This window comes from Galeopterus variegatus, unplaced genomic scaffold (assembly GCF_000696425.1).
Source record: "Galeopterus variegatus unplaced genomic scaffold, G_variegatus-3.0.2 Scaffold1199, whole genome shotgun sequence".
Lineage (NCBI taxonomy): Eukaryota > Metazoa > Chordata > Mammalia > Dermoptera > Cynocephalidae > Galeopterus > Galeopterus variegatus.
Window position 1 is genome coordinate 63,312 of NW_007727310.1, and position 23,012 is coordinate 86,323.

Sequence of the window (23,012 nt, forward strand, 5' to 3'; positions counted from 1 at the left end):
GGTCCCGGTCCGGTATGGGCGCGACACTGAGGGTTGCGATCCGTTGCCGGACACGAAAAAAGACAAAAAAATAAAAAAATAAAAAATAAATAAAAAATAAAAAGTTAAACACAGACCCGGGCATTCCACTCCTAGATATATACCCAAGAAAAGTGAAAACATATATCCACATAAAAACCTGTACACAAATGTTTACAGAAGCATTATTCATAATAGCCCCAAAGTGGAAACAATCCAAATGTCTTTCACCTGATGAATGAATAAATAAAATATAGTGTGTACCGATACAGTAGAATATTATTCAGCAGTAAAAAGGAGTGGAATATTGATACATGCTACAAAATGGATGAACCTTATAAAACATTATGCTAGTGAAAGAAGCCAGTCATAAAACATCACATACTGTATGATTCCATTTATATGAAATGTCCACAATAGGGAAACCCATAGAGACAGAAAGTAAATTAATGTTGCCTAGGGCTGAGGGGTGGGGGAGAAGGTAATTGATATTGGGTTTCTTTGGGGGTAATGAAAATGTTATAGAATTGATGTGGTTATGGTTGCACAACTCTGTGATCTAAATACCATTGAATTCATTTATTTATTTATGCATGTGACTGGCCAGTATAGGAATCCGAACCCTTGACCTTGGTGTTACCAGCACTGGGCTTTCCCAAGTAAGCTAACTGGCCATCCTGAATTTATACTTTAAATGGGTAAATTGCATGGTATGTGAATTATATCTCAGTAAAGTTGTTATTAAAAAAAAAGATGGGGAGCAGAGAAATGAGATAAAAGCTGGAAGAGGGGGGTGGTATCAAGAGGGAATTTTCTTTTCTTTTCTTTTATTTTTGGCAGCTGGCCAGTAAGGGGATCAGAACCCCTGACCTTGTTGTTATCAGCAGTGTGTTCTAACCAACTGAGCTATCTGGCCAGATCCAAGAGGGCATTTTCTTAAAGGTGGGAGATATGGAAGCCAAATGTAAAGAGAATCATGACCAGTTACTTGATATTTATTCTAAAAATATATGTATATATTCATATTCCTCCAGTTCTCTTATCCTTTGCTGTGCTTTATGTATTCAACATCTTCTCCTTTTTGTTGTTTCTTGCTTCTGGAGTGGCCATTCTATTCATTTGTTCACACCACTAACATTCATTGAATAGCTCCAGCATGCTAGGCCCTGGGGCTAAGGCATGATTGTGGCTCTTCAAGAACTCCCTAAAACTGTCTTTCAAAACCCTACCCATCCCTTTAAGTTCAACTGAAATGTTATCTCACATAAAGCTGCTCCTAATCCCTCCGCTTCCCAGCCACAAAGGGAACTTTTTTCTGAAGCCCCATAAAGTTGTGTACGTCTTATATGGTGTTTATGTAATTTTGCGTTCTATTTAGGTAATTGTCTTATCTTTGTTGCTAGAGTGTAAGTTCTGTAAGGTAGAGAGAGTGTTACTCAGTTTATTATCCTCCAAAATACCTAATAAAGCATTTTAAGCCTGTCTAGTAGGTACTCAAAAAATATATCCTAATAAATGTGATTAAGCTAATGTTGGGCACTAAGTCAAGGCTAAGCAAAGGCAGCATTGCCTTCTATATAAACCCTGAAATAAGGAGTAAGATAGATCTGAATTTAAATGTGGCTTTTGTCACTTATTAGGTGTGTGACCTAGTGCCAAGTTTCTTAGGCTCTCTGACCTTGAGTTCTTTATCTTAAAGTATTGATGTACTTTATTAGATTATTTTGAGGATTAGTAATGTTTATAATCACATATCAGTATGTAAACTGTTACTTTTCATATAAAAACAAAAACTTTTTTCTTTATGCCACTTTATCCTCCAGCTGCTATCCCTTTTCTCTTCTCTTTATAGGAAAATATTTTGAAAGAGTTGTTTAGGTAAGAATTGTATATACTTGCTGCCTTCAATTTATTTTCTTCCATTCTTTTTTCTTTTATTATCTTTAATATATTATTTGATAATACAAAAGATTATGTGTAGTTACAAAGCATAGTAATAAAAGGAACATCTGTGAACTCACCTTCCAACTCAGGTACTAGAATCATTGCCTATAAATTACATATACCTTTGAGTTTCTTCCCATTCCATCCCTTGCATCCCCTCTAGAGGTAACCACTATCCTAAATTTATTTTTATCATTCTATTGCTTTTTGATAATAGTTTTTTTATTTTTTATTTTTTATTTATTTATTTATTTATTTTTGGTCAGCCAGCTTGGACAGGGATTCGAACCCTTGGCCTTTGAGCATGACTAAATGGCCCATGCTCTAGAGTGGCCATTTAGCTCAGTTAGTTGCAGTCAAGGGTTCGGATCCCAGTAGCAGCTGGCCGCCAAAATAAAATAAAATAAAATAAAAACACCGTGCTCTAATGGGCAGCCTGATAACCTAGTTTTAGAATCATGTTTAATTCACTTGTTTGCATTGTTCTAAGTGCTTTATAGTTATCCATAAAATATATAGTTATATAATTATATATTATTTCATTGAATCCCTGCAACAACTTCAATATTATTATCCTTATTTTACAAATGAGGAAGAATTATCTAAGTTTTGTTGTTGTTGTTTTTGATGGCTGGCCAGTAAGGGGATCTAGACCCTTGACTTTGCTCTTATAACACCATGCTCTAACCAACTGAGCTAAGCAGACAGCCCCCTGGTCACAGAGTGTTTAATAATTACACTGCTAATGAATGGGCCAGCTGGGATTTGAACCCATGTCTATACTCTCAACCACTGTCATATTGTCTTATTTCAGTCCATAGCTTTCTGTTTTTGTTTGTTGTTTCATTCAGTATTGTGTTTTCACAATCCATTCATGTTGCGTGTATGTAGTCTATTCATTTTTCAGTGCTATGTAATATTTCATTTTGTGACTATACAATAATCTATCCATTCTCCTGCCAAAGGGCTTTCGAGATGTTTCTAGGTTTTGTTTGTTTTTGCTATTCCTGACATTGCTGCTCTGAACATTCTCATATGTGTCGTATACTTGTGCAAGAGTTTCTCTTGGATTTATACCTAGGGGTTAGATTGCTGAGCCATTAGGTGTGTGAATATTCAGCTTTAAGAGCTAATGCTGGGCCGGCCCGGTGGCGCACTGGAGAGTGCGCTGCTTTGGAGCGCAGAGGCGCTCCCGCTGAGGGTTCGGATCCCATGTGGAGACCGGTTCCGCTCACTGGCTGAGCGTGGTGCGGGCACGACACCGAGGGTTGCAATCCTGTTACAGGTCAGTAAAAAAAAGACAAAAAGGAAAAAAAAAAAAAAAAGTGCTAATGCTAAGTTGCTTTCAAAGTATTGGTCCAAATTTGTTCCTATCAACAATATATAAAATATATTGTAGATTCACATCCTCTCTACTTTTTGATAATATCAGTCTTCTCTCATTCTTTCTTAAACCCAATCTAATTGGATTTTTTACTCTTACCACTCCACCAAACTACTCTTATGAAGGTCTGCAATGACTTTCATGTTATTAAGTAAATGCTTAGTTCTTAGCCTCATCTTACTTAACTCATCATCAACATTGGACACAGTTGATCACTCTCCTGGCTTTCCTTTCATATCTATGGTCTCTCCTCTTCAGCCTCTTTTGCTGGTTCCTCCTCATTTTCCTGACCTCAAAACCTTGGAATACTGCTGGACACCATCCTTGAGTTTATTTTCTGTCTACACTTCTCTTTTCATAATTTTATCCAGTCTGATAGCTTTGAATATCACCTATATGATGGCAACTCTCAAATGATATTTCTAGTTTGGACTGCCCTTCACATTTCAGATTCATATATTTAATATCACACTTGTCATCTCCATTTAGATGTTTATTAGACATTTCAAACTTAACATATTTAAAACTGAACTCCCGCCTGCTCTCTTCCTTCCTGCCCTGCCAAAACTGTTCTCCTCACTGTCTTCTCCATCTCAGTAAATGGCAACTTCGTTCTCCAGATGCTCAGGCCAAAAACCTTGATGTTTTCCTTGATTCTTCTTTTCTTCCCACAGCCCTATATCTAATGGCATGATACCGGTACCAATTTTGTTGGACTGCTAGTAATGAATGCCTAGCACATAATAAATGATCATTAAGGTTAACAATTATAACTAAAATTACCCATGGAAATATGATTCCATTCTCATTATTCTTGTTTGGACATAAAAAAGCTTACAGTTTGTCCCATCTTAAAACAAAACCCTGCTTTGATTCCATGTCTCCTGCCAGTTACTGTCCCATTTCTCTGATTACTTTCTTTGTTGTTGTTGTTGTTCTGTTTGTTTGTTTTGGTGGCTGGCTAAGAAGAATTGTTCTGTGCTATGATAAACTATTGCTCGGGGACTACTATATGTATTTTTTTTTAACAGGAGAAGCAGGAGCCTTTGTTAAAGTCCAGCAGATATGGAGGTGGGTGGAGGTGGGTGGAGGTGGAATGCCAGGACTGGGCCTAGGAAAAGGCAGAGGAGAGGCAAAGGGCTCCTGGGAGCAGTAACCCACTCCTCTCTGCACCCCTGCCCCATCCCTTTTTCACCTGCCCCCTGCCTGTGGGAACACAGAACACCAAGAACTGACAACTGGGGCCCTCCAGGGCCACAGCTTGGGGCACAGTACAGAGTCCAGGCTTCTGTCTTCCCACAGTGGGACATTTGGGGAGCTCAGTGATCCCCCTTTCCCTGCCCCTCACCAGCATAAAGTGGGGAAGCTCCTTTTCTGTCTCCCAGAACAGAACAAACTCTTGTTTTCTGTAGTTGGGGAAAGGGAGTGGAGCTTGGGCCTCTGAGCCGGACCTAGGAAGAGAGTTTTTGAGACTCCACCATTAGACTTGAAATGGATCTGTACTATGGTCCTTTTTCTTGGTGGTTGTTGTGTTTTAGGAATTGTCTATATATTCTGGATATTAACCCCTTTTCAGATATATAATTTGCAAATATTTTCTCCCGTTCAATAGGTTGTCTTTTCACTCTCTTGATTGTGTCTTTTGATGCACAGAAGTTTTTGGTTTGATATAGTTCAATTTGTCTACTTTTTACTTTTGTTGCCTGTGCTTTTGGTATCACATCCAAGAAATCTTTGCCAAATCCAACATCACGAAGGTTTTTCCTCTATGTTTTCTCCTAAGACTTCTTAAGTATATTTTTTGATGCTATTATAAATGGAATTATTTTCTTAATTTCCTTTCAAAGTGTTCATGGTTAATATATAGAAACACAGCTGATTTTGTGGATTGATTTTGTATCCTGAAACTTTGCTGAATTTGTTCATTACTTCTAACGGCTTTTTTTCCTAGAATCTTTAGGATTTTCTACATGTAATATCATGTTGTCTGTGAACACAGCTGTATTTCATTTTTTAAGTTAATTCTTATTTTTTCAAGTAAGACATATACCCAGTTTAAAAAGTCACATAGTTTAACAAGGCTTATTGCAAAGGGAACCCAATTATTCCATCCCTTTCTATTGCTTATTCCTATTGCCCAGAAGCAACCATTTTCAATTTTTTTTATTTTTTAAAGTGGTATTTACCTGCATATTGGTAACTAACATGGTTATACTGTTATTTCCTGGTTTTTCAATTTTAGATATATATTGCCTTTCTGCTATAGAGGATGAGAGTTTCTCTTATACCCTGTGTCTCTATGTCCCGACTTCCATTCTCTTCCCAATATCCATGCATAAGTAGTGTCACAATTCTTAGTTAAATCAGTATTCAGTGTTTATATTATTATGACTTTCTAAATATTATTCCTAGCTAAGCTGTATAATATGCTATGATAATAATTCTTTTTTTGTTCAATTTTTTGTTTGTTTTCCCTGATGTTAGTTATTACCTTGTTTTCTTAGCTTTGTTTTATTTAACAGCATTTTTACATGCCAGGTACTGCTCTAAGCCCTTTACAAAATTTAACTCATTTAAAATTCCTAAAACTCCTGTGTGGTAAGTGTGATTATTACCCCCATTTTACATATGGAGTTGTTGAGGCACAGACCAGTTAAGTGACTTGCTCAAGGTCACAAAGCTTGTAAGTACTGTAGCCAGTGTCTAAATGTAGACAGCCTAGCTCCAGAGTTTTGCTACTAATCTTTACACTACACTGCCTTTCTGTGTACTCTTCACTCTCCTTAAACTTTCTGACAAGTGTAAATCTCTCAGTGCATTTAAACTGATGAGGAAATCTGTCATTTTATTTTTTTATAAATTAGAGACCTCTATCCTGGAGCTCCTTAACCATCTGCTCTAATTTGGACTGATTGTTCTCTGCACAGCTATATCTCAGGATCTTCCTTCACTGTTGTCCTGGGAATTTTCTTTGCTTCTTTCCTGGGTAGGATCCTCTGTTTCTCAAGTCATTTCATTTGTTGCTTAACTCCCTTATTATGGTGGAGTGACACAGAATACAAAAGAAATTTTTTGATAACTGGCTAGTCTGAAAATGTTTAATCTATCCTAACACTTAATTGATAGTTGACAAAATATGTAACGATTGGTTGAAAATAATTTTTTTCCTCACAATTTTGAAGGCATTGCTCTGTTGTCCCATAATTTTCAGTATTGCCATTGAGCTGACTGGTGCCATTTTGATTCCTGATCGTTTATTAGAAACCTGCCTTTCCCTCCTCTCTTGTTAAGGGTTTTTTTTTTTTTTTTTTTTTTTTTTTTTAAAGATGACTGGTAAGGGGATCTTAACCCTTGGCTTGGTGTTGTCAGCACCACGCTCACCCAGTGAGCCAACCGGCCATCCCTATATGGGATCCGAACCCGTGGCCTTGGTGTTATCAGCACCGCACTCTCCCAAGTGAGCCACGGGCCGGCCCCCTTAGATACTCATTTTAACCTGAAAATCCATATCCTTTGGTTGTGGGGTTTTGTTTGTTGTAATTTACTCCCTTTATTTTCTGTATTTTCTTTCTGAAGTTCTATTTGTATATACGACTGCCTAGATCAATTCTTTTCTTTTCTTTCCTGTTTTCCATTTTTTTTATCTTTTCATTTTCTGGGAGATCTCCTTTACTTTATCTTCTGTTTATCTTCTAGCTCTTCTTTTTTTTTTTTGTCCTTTTTGAGACCGGCCGCAACACGCTCAGCCAGTGAACGCACCGGCCATCCCTATATAGGATCCGAACCCGCGGCGGGAGCACTGCTGCACTCCCAGAGCTGCACTCTCCCGAGTGCGCCACGGGCTCGGCCCCTAGCTCTTCTATTGGTATTTTTTTCTTAATTTTTTTTTTTTTGGCATTTTATCAACTTTAATCCAGCAGCCTAAAATTTCTTTCTTTCTTTTTTTTAAAAAAAATTTTTATTGAATCAAAATTGATTATACATATTTTGGGGTTTCAACATTGAGATGTGTTGATCAAATCAATATTACTAGTATATATATTGTTACAAATCATAATTATTCTTTATGCCCCTTGTCCAATCTCTCCCCATCCTCCATTCTGTCCCTCCTCCCCCCTCTAATTACCCTAGATTTCTTCTCTCTGGAAAGAATAATGGTTATTCTGTTGATACATTGCCTAGATGATCTGTCCAATGCTGAGAGGTGTGATCAGGTCCCCCAGTATTATCATAGAGCAGATGCTTCTTCTGTCACTCTGCAACGGGCTTTGTGGAGAGAGACATCCTCTTCTTTTCTTTATCTCTGCTGGTGACTCTCCTTGTGTCAATGCACTCCAGTGGCTTTTAGGACCATCTGCATGGTGGTTGTGGCATCTAGCTGCTTTCGCGGCAGACATGGTTATTGTGGTGGCTGTGGTGGGCCACCCACATGGAGGTGATATTTTTGGCATGCTCGTTGGTGCTGGTGGTGTGACTGGTTATGGGAAGTGTCTGGTCCCCAGCTCCATCCTCGGGTCCCTGGGCAGGCCCCTAGGTGCTGGCATGGTGTGCCTGGTTGTGGGAGGGGGGCCCAGTCCCTGGCTCCATACCTTGGGTCCCTGGGTGGGCCCTGAGGTGCTGGTGCAGTGTGCCTGGTTGTGGGTGGGGGTCCTGTCCCCAACTCCATGCCTCATGTCCCCTGGCGGGCCACAAGATGCTGGTGGTGTGCCTGGGCGGGAACTAATTTTATGTCCTTTGCTTACTTCTAACATGGGGAACTTTCTGTGGGAACTAGTACTTGAGCTATGCTGTTGAGCTAAATGCTGCTTTGCTGCTGTTTCCCTAGGGAAGGCTTTTTGTGCAGCTCAGGGTTTAATGGTTGACCTTATAGGTACCTCCGGCTCTCCAGAGACTCGGTGCACCTGGGTTGTGTAGAAACTCTGATCTGGGCCTGAGTTTCTTTTTTCATCAAACTACACCCCATGCAATTCTGCATTCCCGACCAGTCTCCTCTGAGTGGTCCTGTGCTGATTGGAGGGCAGATCGGCTGTCCTTGCTGTGTCTCAGTGTTCTCCCAGTGGACCCATCTTCCCCACTGCCCCTGCTCAAAACACTTCCTATGGGACAGGCCCTGTGTCCATCCCTTGCATTGACTCACCGGCCTCTGAATGGCTCCCCTTTTTCAGCTGTTCTGGCTCCTCGCTCCTGTGTAGGTCCACGGGAACCCTATTAGTGTACTGGGGGCCACCAAGGCCCTTTTCTCCCCTGCCGCCTCCAAATAACTCCATCTAAAGGGCACAGCTGTGGCTTCTGCTGGCTCCTGCTCCATGCGCTCAGCAGCTTCAGCATTAAAGCGGCAGCAGCCTGAAATGCTCCGAGCAGTTTTTTCTTTCTTTCATAATGGTTTCTCCCACCTCCATGAACTCTGTAGGTCTCTCTGCCTCTTCCCCTGAGCTCCAGCGGCCCCAACTTGGCTGATGTTACATTTTTATAGTTGTAAATTGGTTGATTTGTGGGAGAGAGTGATGCTGGAGATCGTCTATTCTGCCATCTTGACCGGTACTCTTTTTTCTTAATTTCTTTATTATCTTTTTTAATTCTATTGATATTTTTGATATCTGCTATCATATTTATATTTTCCAAAAGCTCTCTTTTTTTGTTTTAACACCAAGGTCAAGGGTTCAGATCCCCATACTGGCCAGTGGCCAAAACAAGAAGCAAACAAAAGTTCTCTTTTTTTGGTCTCTATACATTTCTTTTTGTTGAATTTTGGTTTTGCTTCATAGATGAATTTTTTTTTGTCTAAATCTTGAGACTATTTATTATTATTACTGTTATTAATATTATTATGTTTTCTTCTTCTGTGTTGTTTTTTTCTCTTGAGTTCTTTTTTTGGTTTTGTGTTTGTTTGTTTTGGTCTCTGACTTTGGAGGTTTTCTTCTAATGTCTCATGATTTTGGGCTGTTTAAGTGGAAGGCATTTAGAGACCAGATCGAAACCCTGTTGGCACAGGAAGACCTTACCAAGTAGTGAGCTTCACTGCAGGATGATCAAGCTGATGCAAAGGGAGAACCAGAAGTGTTATTTATAGGGCTTTTCTTTTTCTTTCTTTTTTTTTTTTTTATTTAAAAAGATGACCGGTAAGGGGATCTTAACCCTTGACTTGGTGTTATCAGCACCACACTCACCCAGTGAGCAAACCGGCCATCCCTATATGGGATCCGAACCCGTGGCCTTGGTGTTATCAGCACTGCACTCTACCGAGTGAGCCATGGGCTGGCCCCCTATAGGGCTTTTCTGTTGGATTGGTCAGTTTCCCCAGAGAGAAATCCAGTCTCCTAGGAGGGATGGGGCTGGAGAAATGACTAAGAATGTTACTTAATCCTCATATTTTCGGTTTAGTACTTATTCTCACCTAGCTGTGGTTGGTGACTGTGAATCCAGAGTCCCTCTGGTGCATCCTCCTCAAAGGATAAACTAGTTTTTTCTAGAGAGGAAGTGAGAAGTGAGATAGTGGTAGTCTGACTGTGTGGCTAATACCCCTGTCTTTTTAGGTACCTGGTGCCTCCAATTTCTGAGCTTTTCTGGAATTTTAGAGGAGACTCACCTTTCTCCTTGTTTTCTTCCTATTGGGTTTTAACTTTGTTTGCTCTTCTAAGTCATATATCATCTATCTATCTGATGTCCCCCTTCTAAAATGTTAGCATCTGTTATCTGTTCCCTTTGTCTTTGGAGGTTTATATCTTTTTAACAATAATTTTAGTGGGATCTGGGAGTCTTTAGAGAAAATTACATAAATTCATTTCAAAATCTCCTACTCACTATTCATCTCACTTCAGTCTGGATTTTGCTCCCACTGTCCCACTAAAACAGGTCATCATAGTCATCAAGTACTTCTAAGTTGCCAAATCCACCTGGCTTTTCTTAGTTTTCATCTTATGTAATTTCTTAGTGGAATTTGCTAGAGTTGACTGTACCCCATATTTTGGCTATTTTCTTGGCTGTGGTAACACTTCTGTCTTGGGTTTGCTCTTTTTTGCCCTTCTCTTTTGGTTTCCTTGTCAGTTACTCTACTTTAATCTCTGAGTGTTTAGAGTTCTTTATTTGGCCTTCTTGCCTTCTCTCTAAACATACTTTCTTCCTAGATTTCACTTATTACTATTTTAACAGATTTATACATTATAATTGCTAGACTGGACCTCTATGTGTCCAACTGACTACTTGATATTTTCTCCTGTAAATCTCACAGATTATTCAAATTTAAAATATCCAAAATGTAAAACTTGTTTTCTAAGCCTCAAACTGGCTTTTCCCCTATCTCTGTGACATCAGTGAATGATATCACCATCCATGAAATTACTCAAGCTAGACACCATCCTTTCCTACAACCAACCTATAGCAAGTACTGTTGATTCTACCTATAGATTAAATCTCAAATCTTTCCATGTCTTTCCATCTTTACTGCCATCTCTCTAATTTAAGCTATATTGTCTCTTGCTTGGACTATCATAGAGAACTTCTAATTCATGTTCCTGTTTTAACTACTGCCTCATTCTAATTCGTTCTTCTCATTGTAGCCAGAGTAATATTTTCAAAACACAGATCAGATCTTGTAACTTCTTTCATACTTAAAATTATTCACTGACTGTCCATTGTGTTTAGAATGAAAGCCAAGCACTTTACCACAGCCTAGAAAGTTCTCCCCCTCCATTCTTCATTACGCTCCAGCTTCACTGGCCTGCTATCTGTTCCAATTTCCGTTGAAAGTCCCACCTTATGTCTTTTAACCATGTTGTTCCCACTTTCTGGAATGATCTTTTCTTTCATTCTCTGAATGTCTAGTTTCTTCACATCCTTGAAGTCTTACTCAAATGTCAGTTGTCTGAGTAGCTTAGTGAAAGTAAGTCACAGCCTTCTGTTCTTTTTCTTTGTAGCCCATTTATCACAGTGGCTAATTATACAATTATTTTATAATTATTTGATTAATATCTCTCCCCCCACTAAACACTAAATTTCATTATGGCCAGAAGCACGTTTTCCTTGGTACTTAACATAGTGTCTGGTACTCTAAAGTGGGCATTCAGTATTTGTTGCATGAATGGCTGTGAGCTCCTTTTATATTTTAGTCACCATGATAAGAGTTTTACATGTATTTATTTAAATTCCCACAGCAATCCTATTATGTAGGTGCTATTACTGTCCGCATTTTATAGGTGAGGTTAAGCAACTTACCCAGAGTCACACAAGCTGGTACATGGTGATGCTAGAGTTGAACCTAAATCTCTGTGACTTTTAAGCATATGCTTTACCAGTTTCTGCTATTTTCAAAATATGCTTTTGACAAAAAATCAGTAAACATTGATTCATTGCCTGCTCAATTGCTAAAATGAATAGTGGATAATTGAGTAAAAAGTGAATCCAGTTTATCCTCATTTGTAAAATAAAGGTCTTACATTAGGATTGAAAATGATTTACTTTAACTCAAATCAAATTACTATTAAATCATTATTTTACAAATAGTAGGATTTGCAAACTGGTAGAGCTGTATTCCAACATTTACCCCTTCCTTTCAACTACTGAAGATAATATTTGCCTAGCCCCTAAAGATTTTGGGGTTTGAGGGTTCCAGTTTGAAACACTCCTATTCCTTCACTCCAGTTGAGAAATAAGAAAAAAGTTTAATAGATGAAAATAAAAGTAACACCTTTATTACTAATAAAACTAATAGTCAAGAAGATAGCTTATGTCTATGAGTCAGTGGACATTCTGATACTGAACCCAGAATTAGAAAGATTTATTCAGTTAATGAAAATAGAATTAATTATGAAAACAAAACTAAACAAGAACCTTCCCCATGTGGGGGCTTACCCCTATAAAACTTAACCAGTTCAGAGTAGCAAAGGTGAATGTGTACTTCCTGCAGGCATCTGGGTCTCAAATTGGGAAAGGAGCAATGCCGTTTCTTCTAAAGTCAGTGAAAAGTGGGTTGAGGTGGGGTGGGTGGTATGCTTATATCTGGGCCACTACGTTGAAAGAAACATCTGGAGTAGGGAGTAAGTGTTTTCCCCTACAAAGATAACAAGATTCTTTTGATTTGGTTCTATTTTCACATATCAGACCAGTGCTTAAATCTACTAGATTTTTTGATGATTGACGTAAAATGATAAGCTAAAACTCCAGCTGAGCTAACCAGCCAGCCCTATAAGCTAAAAGTCTTTATCTGTTTTTTGGTGTCATTTTAGACTGTTGACTTGAACATATTTTAGAAGTGAATTTAAAAAAAAAATAATTGGTTGGTGTAAGCCTTTGGCTGTTCCTGTGTTTAGAGAAACAGCAATGGACTTGAGATCCAGATGATCCTGAGTCAAAATAAGACCCTGCTACTTATTAATTATGTAATTTTGGAAAATCAACTTACTCCTCTAGAAACTCAATTTTCTCATCTATAAAAACTAAAATGGAAATGAAACCTATCTCATTATCTTCTCATGAGGATTATATTAGATATCAAAATCTTACAATAATCCTACAAAATCCTACCAGGGCCTACAATATGGCAGATACTCAGCAAATGTTAATTTCCCTTTCCCTGAGAAAAAGATAATAAAATAATAGTTCAATTGCCACTTTCCTGTATTGACTTTTCCAGTTTTGTTTTCTTGATATTAACATCAGTATTCACTTTTGAGAGGCAAGGCTAGGGGACACTTTTACATTTTTACTGTGGGATTTTGTTTTGATTTTGGGGGGTATAGTTTTATGTCATCGTTCTGTTTTTGCATTATATTTTCTGCCTTTTGAAAGCCAACCTTTTCTCTTTTTTTGCATTTCTTCATAACATCTCCACATGCTGTACAGAAGGTACAACAGATAATTGTTTAGTTATAGATTCTTTTTTCTACTCTCTATATAGTAGGTGCTTAATAAATGGTTGTCGAATGGGTTAGTATTTATAATGCTACATGTCATCCGACCCAATTTCTTCAACAGATGAATTGCGCAAAGAAAGAAAGTGGATAGGAAACCTTTCCACTGATTAAAACAGATATCAGATGTAACAACTGATCACAATATGTGGACCTTATTTGAATCTTGTTTCAAACAAATAAACTTTTAGATGAAACGTAACAAGAATTCTGGCATTTATGGGACAATTAGAAATTTTTAACTGCAAACATTTTATGAAATTAAGGAATTACTAATTTTTTAGGTGATATAGTGGTATTATGGCTTATGTTTTTTTAAGAGTTCTTTTCTCTCAGAATAACATGCTGAAATATTTGGGGGTAAAATGATGTATCTGGGATTTGCTTTGAAATAATATGGGAGGTAGGGAAATAGGTGGAGATACAGATGAAAACAAGTTTGAAAATAATGTTTTCCCCATTCTCTGAATCAGCACTGGCTTTTTTTCTTTTTTGGTGGCTAGCCAGTATGAAGATCTGAACCCTTGACTTTGGTGTTATCAACACTGTGCTCTACCAACTGAGCTAATAGGTCAGACCTTGGCTTTAAAAAAAAAAAAGGATATGAGCAACTTTAATATCACACCACACTAGTTATTACCTAAGGGCATCACTGAATGCAGCTGTCAGGAATAAGCCTTAGAAAAGATAGACAAGTGAAAAAACGAAGGAAGAAAGGAAAGGAGTAAGAGAAGAGGGAGACAGAGAAAAGAAAAGAAATGAGGGATAATACAGGGTTGCTGCTAAGCCATGAATTTCTTACTCCCAGTCTAAATTTCCTTTGAATTTCACCTCCAGAGGATACCTTTATAACATAAGTAGGAACCTGAGATTCTGCTCTCTAGGTCTTGTCAAAGTTATTTTTAATAAGGAAGAAGAAAAACAGCTATTTTGTCTTAATATATTGGCCTAAGAGAATAAGAATTTCCCCCTTTTCTATATTTTTTATAGTTCTAGTATATTGTAGCTGTTATAAAAATAGTATATTTTTATGTGACTGTGAACACTGTAACCCTGTGGAAATTTTTATATAATCTCCCATATCACTCTTCAAGAACTAGATAGAACTTTCTCCTCCTTTTTTGGAGACCTTATCCTTTTGTTTATATAATTGGCCTTTGGTATTCAGTTCTCACTTTGGCACCCAGTCCTCACCTCCACCCACTCCTTACCTCCAACTTGTGCCCCATTTCCAAATTTAGTTTAAGATAAGGAGTTTGATAACCTAGGTTCATTCTCCCAAGGACTAGTTCTGTTCAGGTTATTGTCTTTTTGAGATTCAAGGAATGTTAGGAATTAGAAGAGCATAGGAGTTAGTTAGGCTGTGTAGACTCAAGTGTTTTAATATTCTATCCTAGTTTCTGGGTTGGCCGGTTAGCTCAGTTGGTTAGAGCATGATGCTGATAATACCAAGGTTCAGGATTCAATCTCTATACCAGCCAGCTGCCAAAAAAAAAAAAAAAAAAAAATCTGTTCTAGTTTTTAAAAAATGGTATATCAGACTTTTAAACAATTATTATTTGTTTTTAAATAGATAATAGATATGTGGACTTGGGACAACTTTTAAAAGGTTCAAACAGGTATAAGTGAAACAAAGAAAAAGTCTTTCTTTTTACCCATTTTGCCCTCCATTTACCTAGTTCCCCTGCCTCATGGCCATCACTGTTAACTGTTTCTTGTGTGTCTTTCTAGAGATATTTCTATGTATATTATATCAGGCCTTTAAAAATTATATATCCAGAGTTTTCTGTGACTTGTAAAAAGTAGGCTAGAACAAGGATTAAACTTTATATACCTAATGTGTTGCTAGGTGGTTTCCGGTATACATTTTATTTTGATCTGGAAGTAGACTGAGCACACATACCTTTTATATCCTTGGTTAGACCACTTCCTTCAGATGTGTAGCATTGCCAGTGTTTATTGTTTGGCGTATCAAAAATATTTCTGTAGGGGCCGGCCAGGTGGCGCACTGCTATAGTGCGCCGCTTGGGAAGCGTGGCGGCGCTCCCGCCGAGGGTTCGGATCCCACATACAGACAGGTTCCTGCTCACTGGCTGAGCGAGGCGCGGGAGCAACACCGAGGGCTGCGATCCCTGTTGCCGGTCCCGGTCCGGTACGGGGGCGACACTGAGGGTTGCGATCCGTTGCCGGACACGGAAAAAGACAAAAAATATATATATATATTTCTGTAATGACCAAAGGAGCACAGTCATTTCATGACTTTGAAACTTTGGGCCTTTATAAGATCAGATCCCTAACTTGCCAGTGTTAGTATTCTTTGACTGGGTAATGTGAAGGTGAGGAAGAGGGTTGCTGTTGTTTCCTGACTTCCTGTGGGTATGTGATCTCTATATTTCTTTCTTTTTTTTTTTTTTTAAAAAAGATGACCGGTAAGGGGATCTCAACCCTTGACTTGGTGTTGTCAGCACCATGCTCAGCCAGTGAGCGAACCGGCCATCCCTATATGGGATCCGAACCCGGGGCCTTGGTGTTATCAGCACCACACTCTCCCGAGTGAGCCACGGGCCGGCCCTATGTATTTCTGACCAAAATGAAATAGTATCAAATGATAAAAATACAGTAAATGACAAGGTAGAGTAAAATAAACTGGAGGCAGGCATTGTCTTTTCCTCTTTCTTCTCTCTATATGAAGCAACTGTATTATGGAAAAGAGGCAAATATACTTTACCTAGTTAGTGCCTCTGTAAGCCATGAAGCTCTAATGATGCTGCTATTCTGTTTCACTTTGCATCTCCTTCCCAAACCATCTGTCCTCCTGAATGCATCATCCACTAGCCAGGCCAAATAGTGGAGGGTTTGCTAATGCACAGTAACACTCAATGGGGGCTCAGTTGTACCCCACCTGTGTTCTCCCCAAGCAACTGGCTGTTATGGTCAAACTTCAACTGCTTAACTTCCAAAGATCAAAGATTCTTTTTCTGTGCTAATAAGTTATTAAACTTTTTGGTGAATGTATATGTTTCATTGACTTATGAGATATTGCCACACTGACATGTACCCACAAACTGGTGGTGCAGTCGGCTATTCCGTGGGCTTGGTTGCAGGCATGTGCTTGTGCTGCCTAAAAATACTGTGCCTAGGGCCGGCCCAGTGGCGCACTGGATAAGTGCGCCGCTTGAGAAGCGCGGCGGCGCTCCCGCCCGAGGGTTCGGATCCCACATGCAGACCGGTTCCCGCTCACTGGCTGAGCGAGGTGCGGGAGCAACACCGAGGGCTGCGATCCCATTGCCAGTCCCGGTCCGGTACGGGGGCAACACTGAGGGATGCGAGCCTTTGCCGGACACGGAAAAAAAAAAAAAAAAAAAAAAAAAAAAATACTGTGCCTAAAAGGGCTAGCCCACCTTACTGTTGCCTGTATACTTCAGTTGAAGGTTCTTGCTTTAGTTAGTCTAGTTAAGCATCAGTTTTATGTAAGAGATTTTCCTCTAACTTCTCATTTGATTCATGGTTCAGATGCCTTTGTTGTAAATGTTCTACCCTGAATAGACATTACCTATTTCCAGGGAACTTTGAACTGTTCTTTTTTCTAGAAGGGAGAGAAAAAAAAGATGTAGGGTTGTATAAAAGGCTGTCTTATATGTTCACTTCACTATGTGCCCTGGTTTGGGTACTGCCAGTATTTAGGATTTCTGTTACTTACTTTTACTTAAAAAGTAGAGTGATATAACAAAGTGTTGAAATAAGTCTGAGTCTTAGTTTCCAAGTTTTAAAAGGAGAATGACACATCTTCTACTCCACTTTACAGAGTTGTTTGGAAGACCAAATGAATCATATATGTGACAGGACTTAAGATACTATTAAAGTGTTAGAGAAATAGATATAGAACAGAGTTCTGCATTAAGCTGTGCCTTGAGGATTTTTTCAGTGAGGAGGTTCTTTATCCAATCTTGAAGAAAGCAAGAGTTTTATCAAGAGTTTCAGGCACAAATCTTCTTTCACCTGAGCCTGTAGTGTAAAATAGGTTCATCAATCAGGGTCCCAAAAGGAAACAGCATACCGAAACCTGAGAAGGGTTTAATAAAGGACTATTTACAAAGGGATTTAGGGAAACCAGTGAGAAAGGAGACGAGTACCCTAAGGTCAGTAACTATAGAGCTTACATTACCTCTGCATCTAAAGGGTCAAGAGATTGAGAGATGTTATCAGAATCTGAGAATAGCTGTATGGAGAGAGTTGTGGGCTTCAGTAGAGGTATGCAGCCAAATCATGGTGTTCCAGTAGAGGAAGTAGCTGGGGATACAAGTACTCGGATCTCATTTCCCTCCTGCCCTTTAATCTCTTACCTTTATACATCTGGTTGGCCAAACCAAACTGGAAGCCAGAGGGAAGGGTCAGCTGCCAGGGGCATAAAGGAAGGTGAACAAGGCGGGCAAGTAGATCTGGAAGGGCAAATAGATTCCTTGGCAACACGCTTAACTGAGAAGTCTACAGTTACGGCCGGCCCGGTGGCGCACTGCTACAGTGCGCCGCTTGGGAGCGTGGAGGGTTCGGATCCCACATACAGACTGGTTCCCGCTCACTGGCTGAGCGAGGTGCGGGTGCGACGCCGAGGGTCGCAATCCATTGCTGGACACGAAAAAAGACAAAAAAAAAAAAAAAAAAAGAAGTCTACAGTTATTTTGGCTCGGGACTTTAAAATGTCAGTTTTGTACTTGAGCCCCAGTTTGAGTACCACCTAGTATAAATGTAACTCCCTGGAGGCCACGTGCACCTTACTGTTACCACCTTGGTATTCAAGGGATGAGGGAAATAGATTGCTATTATAGTGGGTAAGAGCCAAGAAAGAGAAGGGAGGAAGGGATAAGGAGCTGGAGATGGTGTTAGGTTTACTCGATCTAAGAGGAAATAGTAGAAAGTACTGATGGTCAGCTTTTAAAACCAGCTAGGCTAGGCAGATATGTGGTATGTGTTCTCTGCCTCAGCTGTATGTGTTCCAGAGATGCCTTTCTTGTTTTGTGGTGGTGTTTTTCAGAAAAGGGGATTTCAGGAAATATCCCATTCTTTCTCTGCTGTGACTTGAGCTTCAATAAAATATATTTATCTTGTGACTTTTCTACCAGGAAATGAAGTAGTGGGATATCAAACTAGGCTGAATTCTGTGCTAGTTCGTGGTAACCAGTGATAGCCTAATATCAGCTTAGCAGTTAGCAAATCCCATAAATTTATTTCACTCGTTTTAATAAATGCTGACCATGTGCCAGGAACTTAGCTAGGCAGCAGATGTGGGATGGGGTTTTCTCCTGCTCTGGTGGTGAATAATAAAGTTAAGCATTTGGTGTGGGGATGATTTTGATAGCAAATGAATGGATACAGGATCTGTGAGTTTTATTAAACTGGGCACAATGAACAGAGAACCTAATTTTCAAAAATACAGCTTCCAGGGCCGGCCCGGTGGCACACTGCTACAGTGCGCCACTTGGGAAGCGCGGCGGCGCTCCCGCCGAGGGTTCGGATCCCACATACAGACCAGCCGCTCACTGGCTGAGTGAGGAGCAGGGGCAACACCGAGGGTTGCGATCCCATTGCCGGTCCCGGTCCGGTACGGGCGCGACACTGAGGGTTGCGATCCGTTGCCGGTCACGAAAAAAGACAAAAAAAAAAATACAGCTTCCAGGGCCGGCCCATGGCTCACTCGGGAGAGTGTGGTGCTGATAACACCAAGGCCACGGGTTCGGATCCTACATAGGGATGGCCGGTTAGCTCACTGGCTGAGCGTGGTGCTGACAACACCAAGTCAAGGGTTAAGATCCCCTTACTGGTCATCTTTAAAAAAAAAAAAATACAGCTTCCTTATAGACAGTGTTTTACTTACACTAGATTCTAATGAACAGGAAGCTCATCTGACTGGATCAGTCTCTTAAAGATCTGATGAAAACCTGATGATTGGGAAGTAGGCATTGTACCATCCCTACCATTATGATCTCTTGAAAGAGAGCAAAGGGAAGGACATTCTTTTGTCTCCTAGTTTCCTGTAACTCAGCAAGACAGGAAACATGAAGTTCCTACTATAGGAACAGGGGAGTTTGATTTTTCTTTTCTGGGTAAAAGGTGAAGAAGGTATATATTCTATATCCCTATCCTACCAGCTCCTTCCACAAATTAATTAATATTCTGGGGGAAGGAAGGATAGGACTATATTGTCTCTCTTTGTTTCTCCTCATCTGAAATGGTTCTCTGGGGCCAGCAGTCCTATGTCAGGGCCTAAGCTAGAAAATGAAGAGCAAAATGTTTCCCTTAATCCTGCTGTACTATGGTAGATTTCATAAACTGCTAAAATATAGAACTAAGGAGTAAACTGTGTATGTGCAAGTGGGTGTACATTTGTGATTGTGTATAGTGATGAAGATAGAGAACCATCTGCTTCTACATATTTCGGCCTGAGCAAAGACTTTTATTTTGCCAGCCGCCACCAAAAAAAAAAAAAAAAAAAATTATTTTGAAGTTTGCCATAGGTCAGAGGTATGAAATACTCATACAAGAGGCACATTTCACATTAATTAATATTCTTTTGGGGGAAGATTTCCCCTCTTTGATAATCATGTTTCTCTTTTTCTTTTTCTTGTTACTACCCCAGTCCCTCACCACCACCACCAAAAAGAGAGAGGGGGGAAAAATCTGGAAATGAAATTAACATTTTAGAGGGACGTAATACCAAATAGGGTTATACTATAAAGTGCTCTATGCCAAGGGAGAATTGAAATATGAGTGTGATATAGTGAATTGCACTATATTATGGGTAATTATGCAAATTTAGATGAATTTTTCTAGTGACATAAACACTAGAAATGTGATTAGAGCATAAGGATGTAAAATATGCCATGAAAGAATAGATCCATGTTTCCACCAGTCTGATATTTTGTCTCTAACAGAAGTACATAGAAAACATATCAGGGCCATACTGGCCAGCCACCAGAAAAAAAAAGAAAAGAAAAGAAAATGTAGCAGGATCTGGTTGTCTGTCCTATCATCACCTGAGAAAGATTAGAGATGTTTTGTCCCAAATCCTATATTTTCTTGACCATAGTGTATCTAGTATTCATTCATTTAAACTTTTAAAAACTTAATAAATAACTTATCACTAAATTCCTGTTGGTATGGTAACTAATTTTATTTTTACTACCTGACATAATAATTAATATTTCCTTTTATTGTTCAAGTTTACAATAATTTTCAAGCTCCTGGAGATATTTTGCAGTTCTCATATACTAAAATTTTGTGAATAATCTGTATTCAACTTATTTATAACTATCATGATTTGATACATTTTTATCTCTTTTTTTTTGCTGGCTGATACAGGGATCAAACCCTGAACCTTGATGTTATCAGCACCACACTCTAGCCAACTGAGCTAACCAGACAGCTTGATTTGATAAGTTTTTATTATTTCCTCTTTATCAATTTTGAATGGAACCTAGATTTTTTTAGTCTTATTGCACTACACAGTTTATCTAAGAGGCAGACATTAATCATGTTCTGTTACATCTGTACGATAAAAAAACATTCCACTACAATGTAAAGTACCTTTTTCAAAACATTTTTTTGGGGTGGCAGGATGATATGGGAATCTGAACCCATGACCTTGGTGTTGTAAGAAACCTTTAATAGGCTTATTTTGACCTCTCATTATTCCTGAAAGATAGGTAGGATAGTTATATATTTTCTTATTCTATGACAGAAGAATTCCTTTTACTTATTTATTTATTTACTTTTTAAATTCTCCTGTTGAGTTCATTGCTGTTAACGTTTGAAATCATTTTTTATGTGCTCACTCATAAATGGGAGCTAAAATAATAAACATGTAAATGAAAGAAAGAAAGATACAACAGGGGACCAGGATCTTCCTCACTCTTCTCCATCTAAATGTACAATCCTCCTGACTGTTATGTTCATCATGTCTCCCTGCAGCCATATGTGTCATTGGCTCAGCAGATGGCACCACCTAGTCCAAGCAGCAGTACCCCTAACAGCAGTAGTGGGAGCAATGGAAATGACCAGCTGAGCAAAACCAACCTGTACATCCGAGGATTGCAACCAGGCACTACTGACCAGGACCTTGTCAAACTGTGTCAGCCGTAAGTTGGGGTACATGGAGGCAGGCCTCTACAGATTTGAGTAGAAGCAGCCTGAGGCCTGTACCAGATGCAGTTGTCCCAGAATTGTGAGCCAAATAAACCTCTTTTCTAAAATTACCCAGTTTCAGGTATTCTGTTATAAGCAACAGAAATGGACTAATACATACCTTCTAGTCCCTCACCTTTTATTTCCAGCCCATCATCAAAGATCTCCCCAGCTGTCCCCATTGCCACCACTTCCAACCTTGTGCATGCCAGCACTGTTTCCTCCCTGGACTACTGTAATGGCCTCCTATCATAATCAGCTATTGCAACGATAATACTGTATAGCAAACCACCCCCAAATTCAGAGGCAAATAGCAGCAAGCCTTTATTCTCACACTCTCAGGTTTGTAGGTCGACAGCCACCAGAAATTCTTATCCTGAAATGCAATAGTATTTTGCTTCTACCCCATAGTCATAAGGTTTCTCACAGCCCCTATTTAAAAAATTCTGCCTACTACTGATACATAAAACCTTTATGTGTTTCTCTGAGGGAAGCCAGAATGGGGCTGGCCTCTGAAGCCTCGTATCCAACTCTGTTTCCAGCATCTCCCCTGAACTGATGGTCTTACTGGAAAGATTGCTATCCTTACACCTTGAATAGAAATGCTCAGTATCTCTATAGATATTGATTAGAAGGCAGTGAGAACTGACAGTGGGTACAGAAGAAAGTGAGACTAGCCAATTGAATTATATACTTTGGAGAATTTCTGCTGCTAGAGGTATTCCTAGTGAATCAGAGGAACCCTCAAATTAGTGAATAAAGAGGAAGATGGAGAAAGAGGCTGTCACTTCGCATATCCCATTAAGACCCTTTGGAGTTCTTCATAGTATATTTGAGTCATGAGGTGAAGATAACTACCGTGGAATTAGCCCAGTTAGGAATGCTGGAAAAATTGCAAGAGTGCTGAGATGCCTAACTCAATTTCATTTGGCAGAAAAGCATGTGTTTCAAGTAATATGTTTGGGGGAAAGATTAGAGGAAGAAGTCTGGAAGGGGTATGGACAGAGGGAAAGAATTGAGTTTGGGTAAATGAATGGTGGAAAGAGGAAGAAATAGGAACTGTGTACATTTACCATCTTTTTAGACTTTTTTTGTGTGTGTGGCTGGCCAATACAGGGTTCAGCCCCTGGACCTTGGTGTTATCAGCACCATGTTCTAACCAACTGAGCTAACTAGCCAGTTTGGTTGGCTTCTAAATAATAGATTGGTGTGGCCTGTTTGAACTTTATATAAATATAATCATAAAATACATACCCTTTTATGTCCGGCTTCTTTTGCTAAATGTTGTTTATGAGATTTATCCATGTTGTTACATATAGCAAAACTTTGTTTATCCTTATTGCTTTACAGATTTCCATCAGAAGAATATATCATAGTTACCCATTCTACTGTTGTTGGACATTTGGGTCGTTTTCAGTTTGTGGCTATTCTGAATATAAATAATGCTGTTGTAAACTTACATGTGCTGTTCGTGCATGCGTATACACATTCATGTTGGGTATACTTATATCCTAGGAATAAAATTGCTGGGTCATAAAATATACATCTGTTCAGCTTTTGTAGATGCTCCTAAATAATTTTCT

The 23,012-nt window shown here is 39.1% G+C and overlaps 1 protein-coding gene across 6 annotated transcripts in view; it reads left to right on the forward strand.

Moving 5' to 3' along the window:
* The window catches only part of RBMS2 (RNA binding motif, single stranded interacting protein 2), a 51,186-nt gene that overhangs the window by 6,768 nt on the left and 21,406 nt on the right, over window positions 1-23,012 (forward strand). For all 6 annotated transcript variants that reach the window (XM_008575479.1, XM_008575478.1, XM_008575477.1 and 3 more), the window contains one exon: window positions 21,217-21,383. In XM_008575479.1, the coding sequence (XP_008573701.1) occupies window positions 21,241-21,383 (143 nt within the window). In that variant the 5' untranslated portion in view covers window positions 21,217-21,240. The remainder of the gene's footprint in view (window positions 1-21,216; window positions 21,384-23,012) is intronic.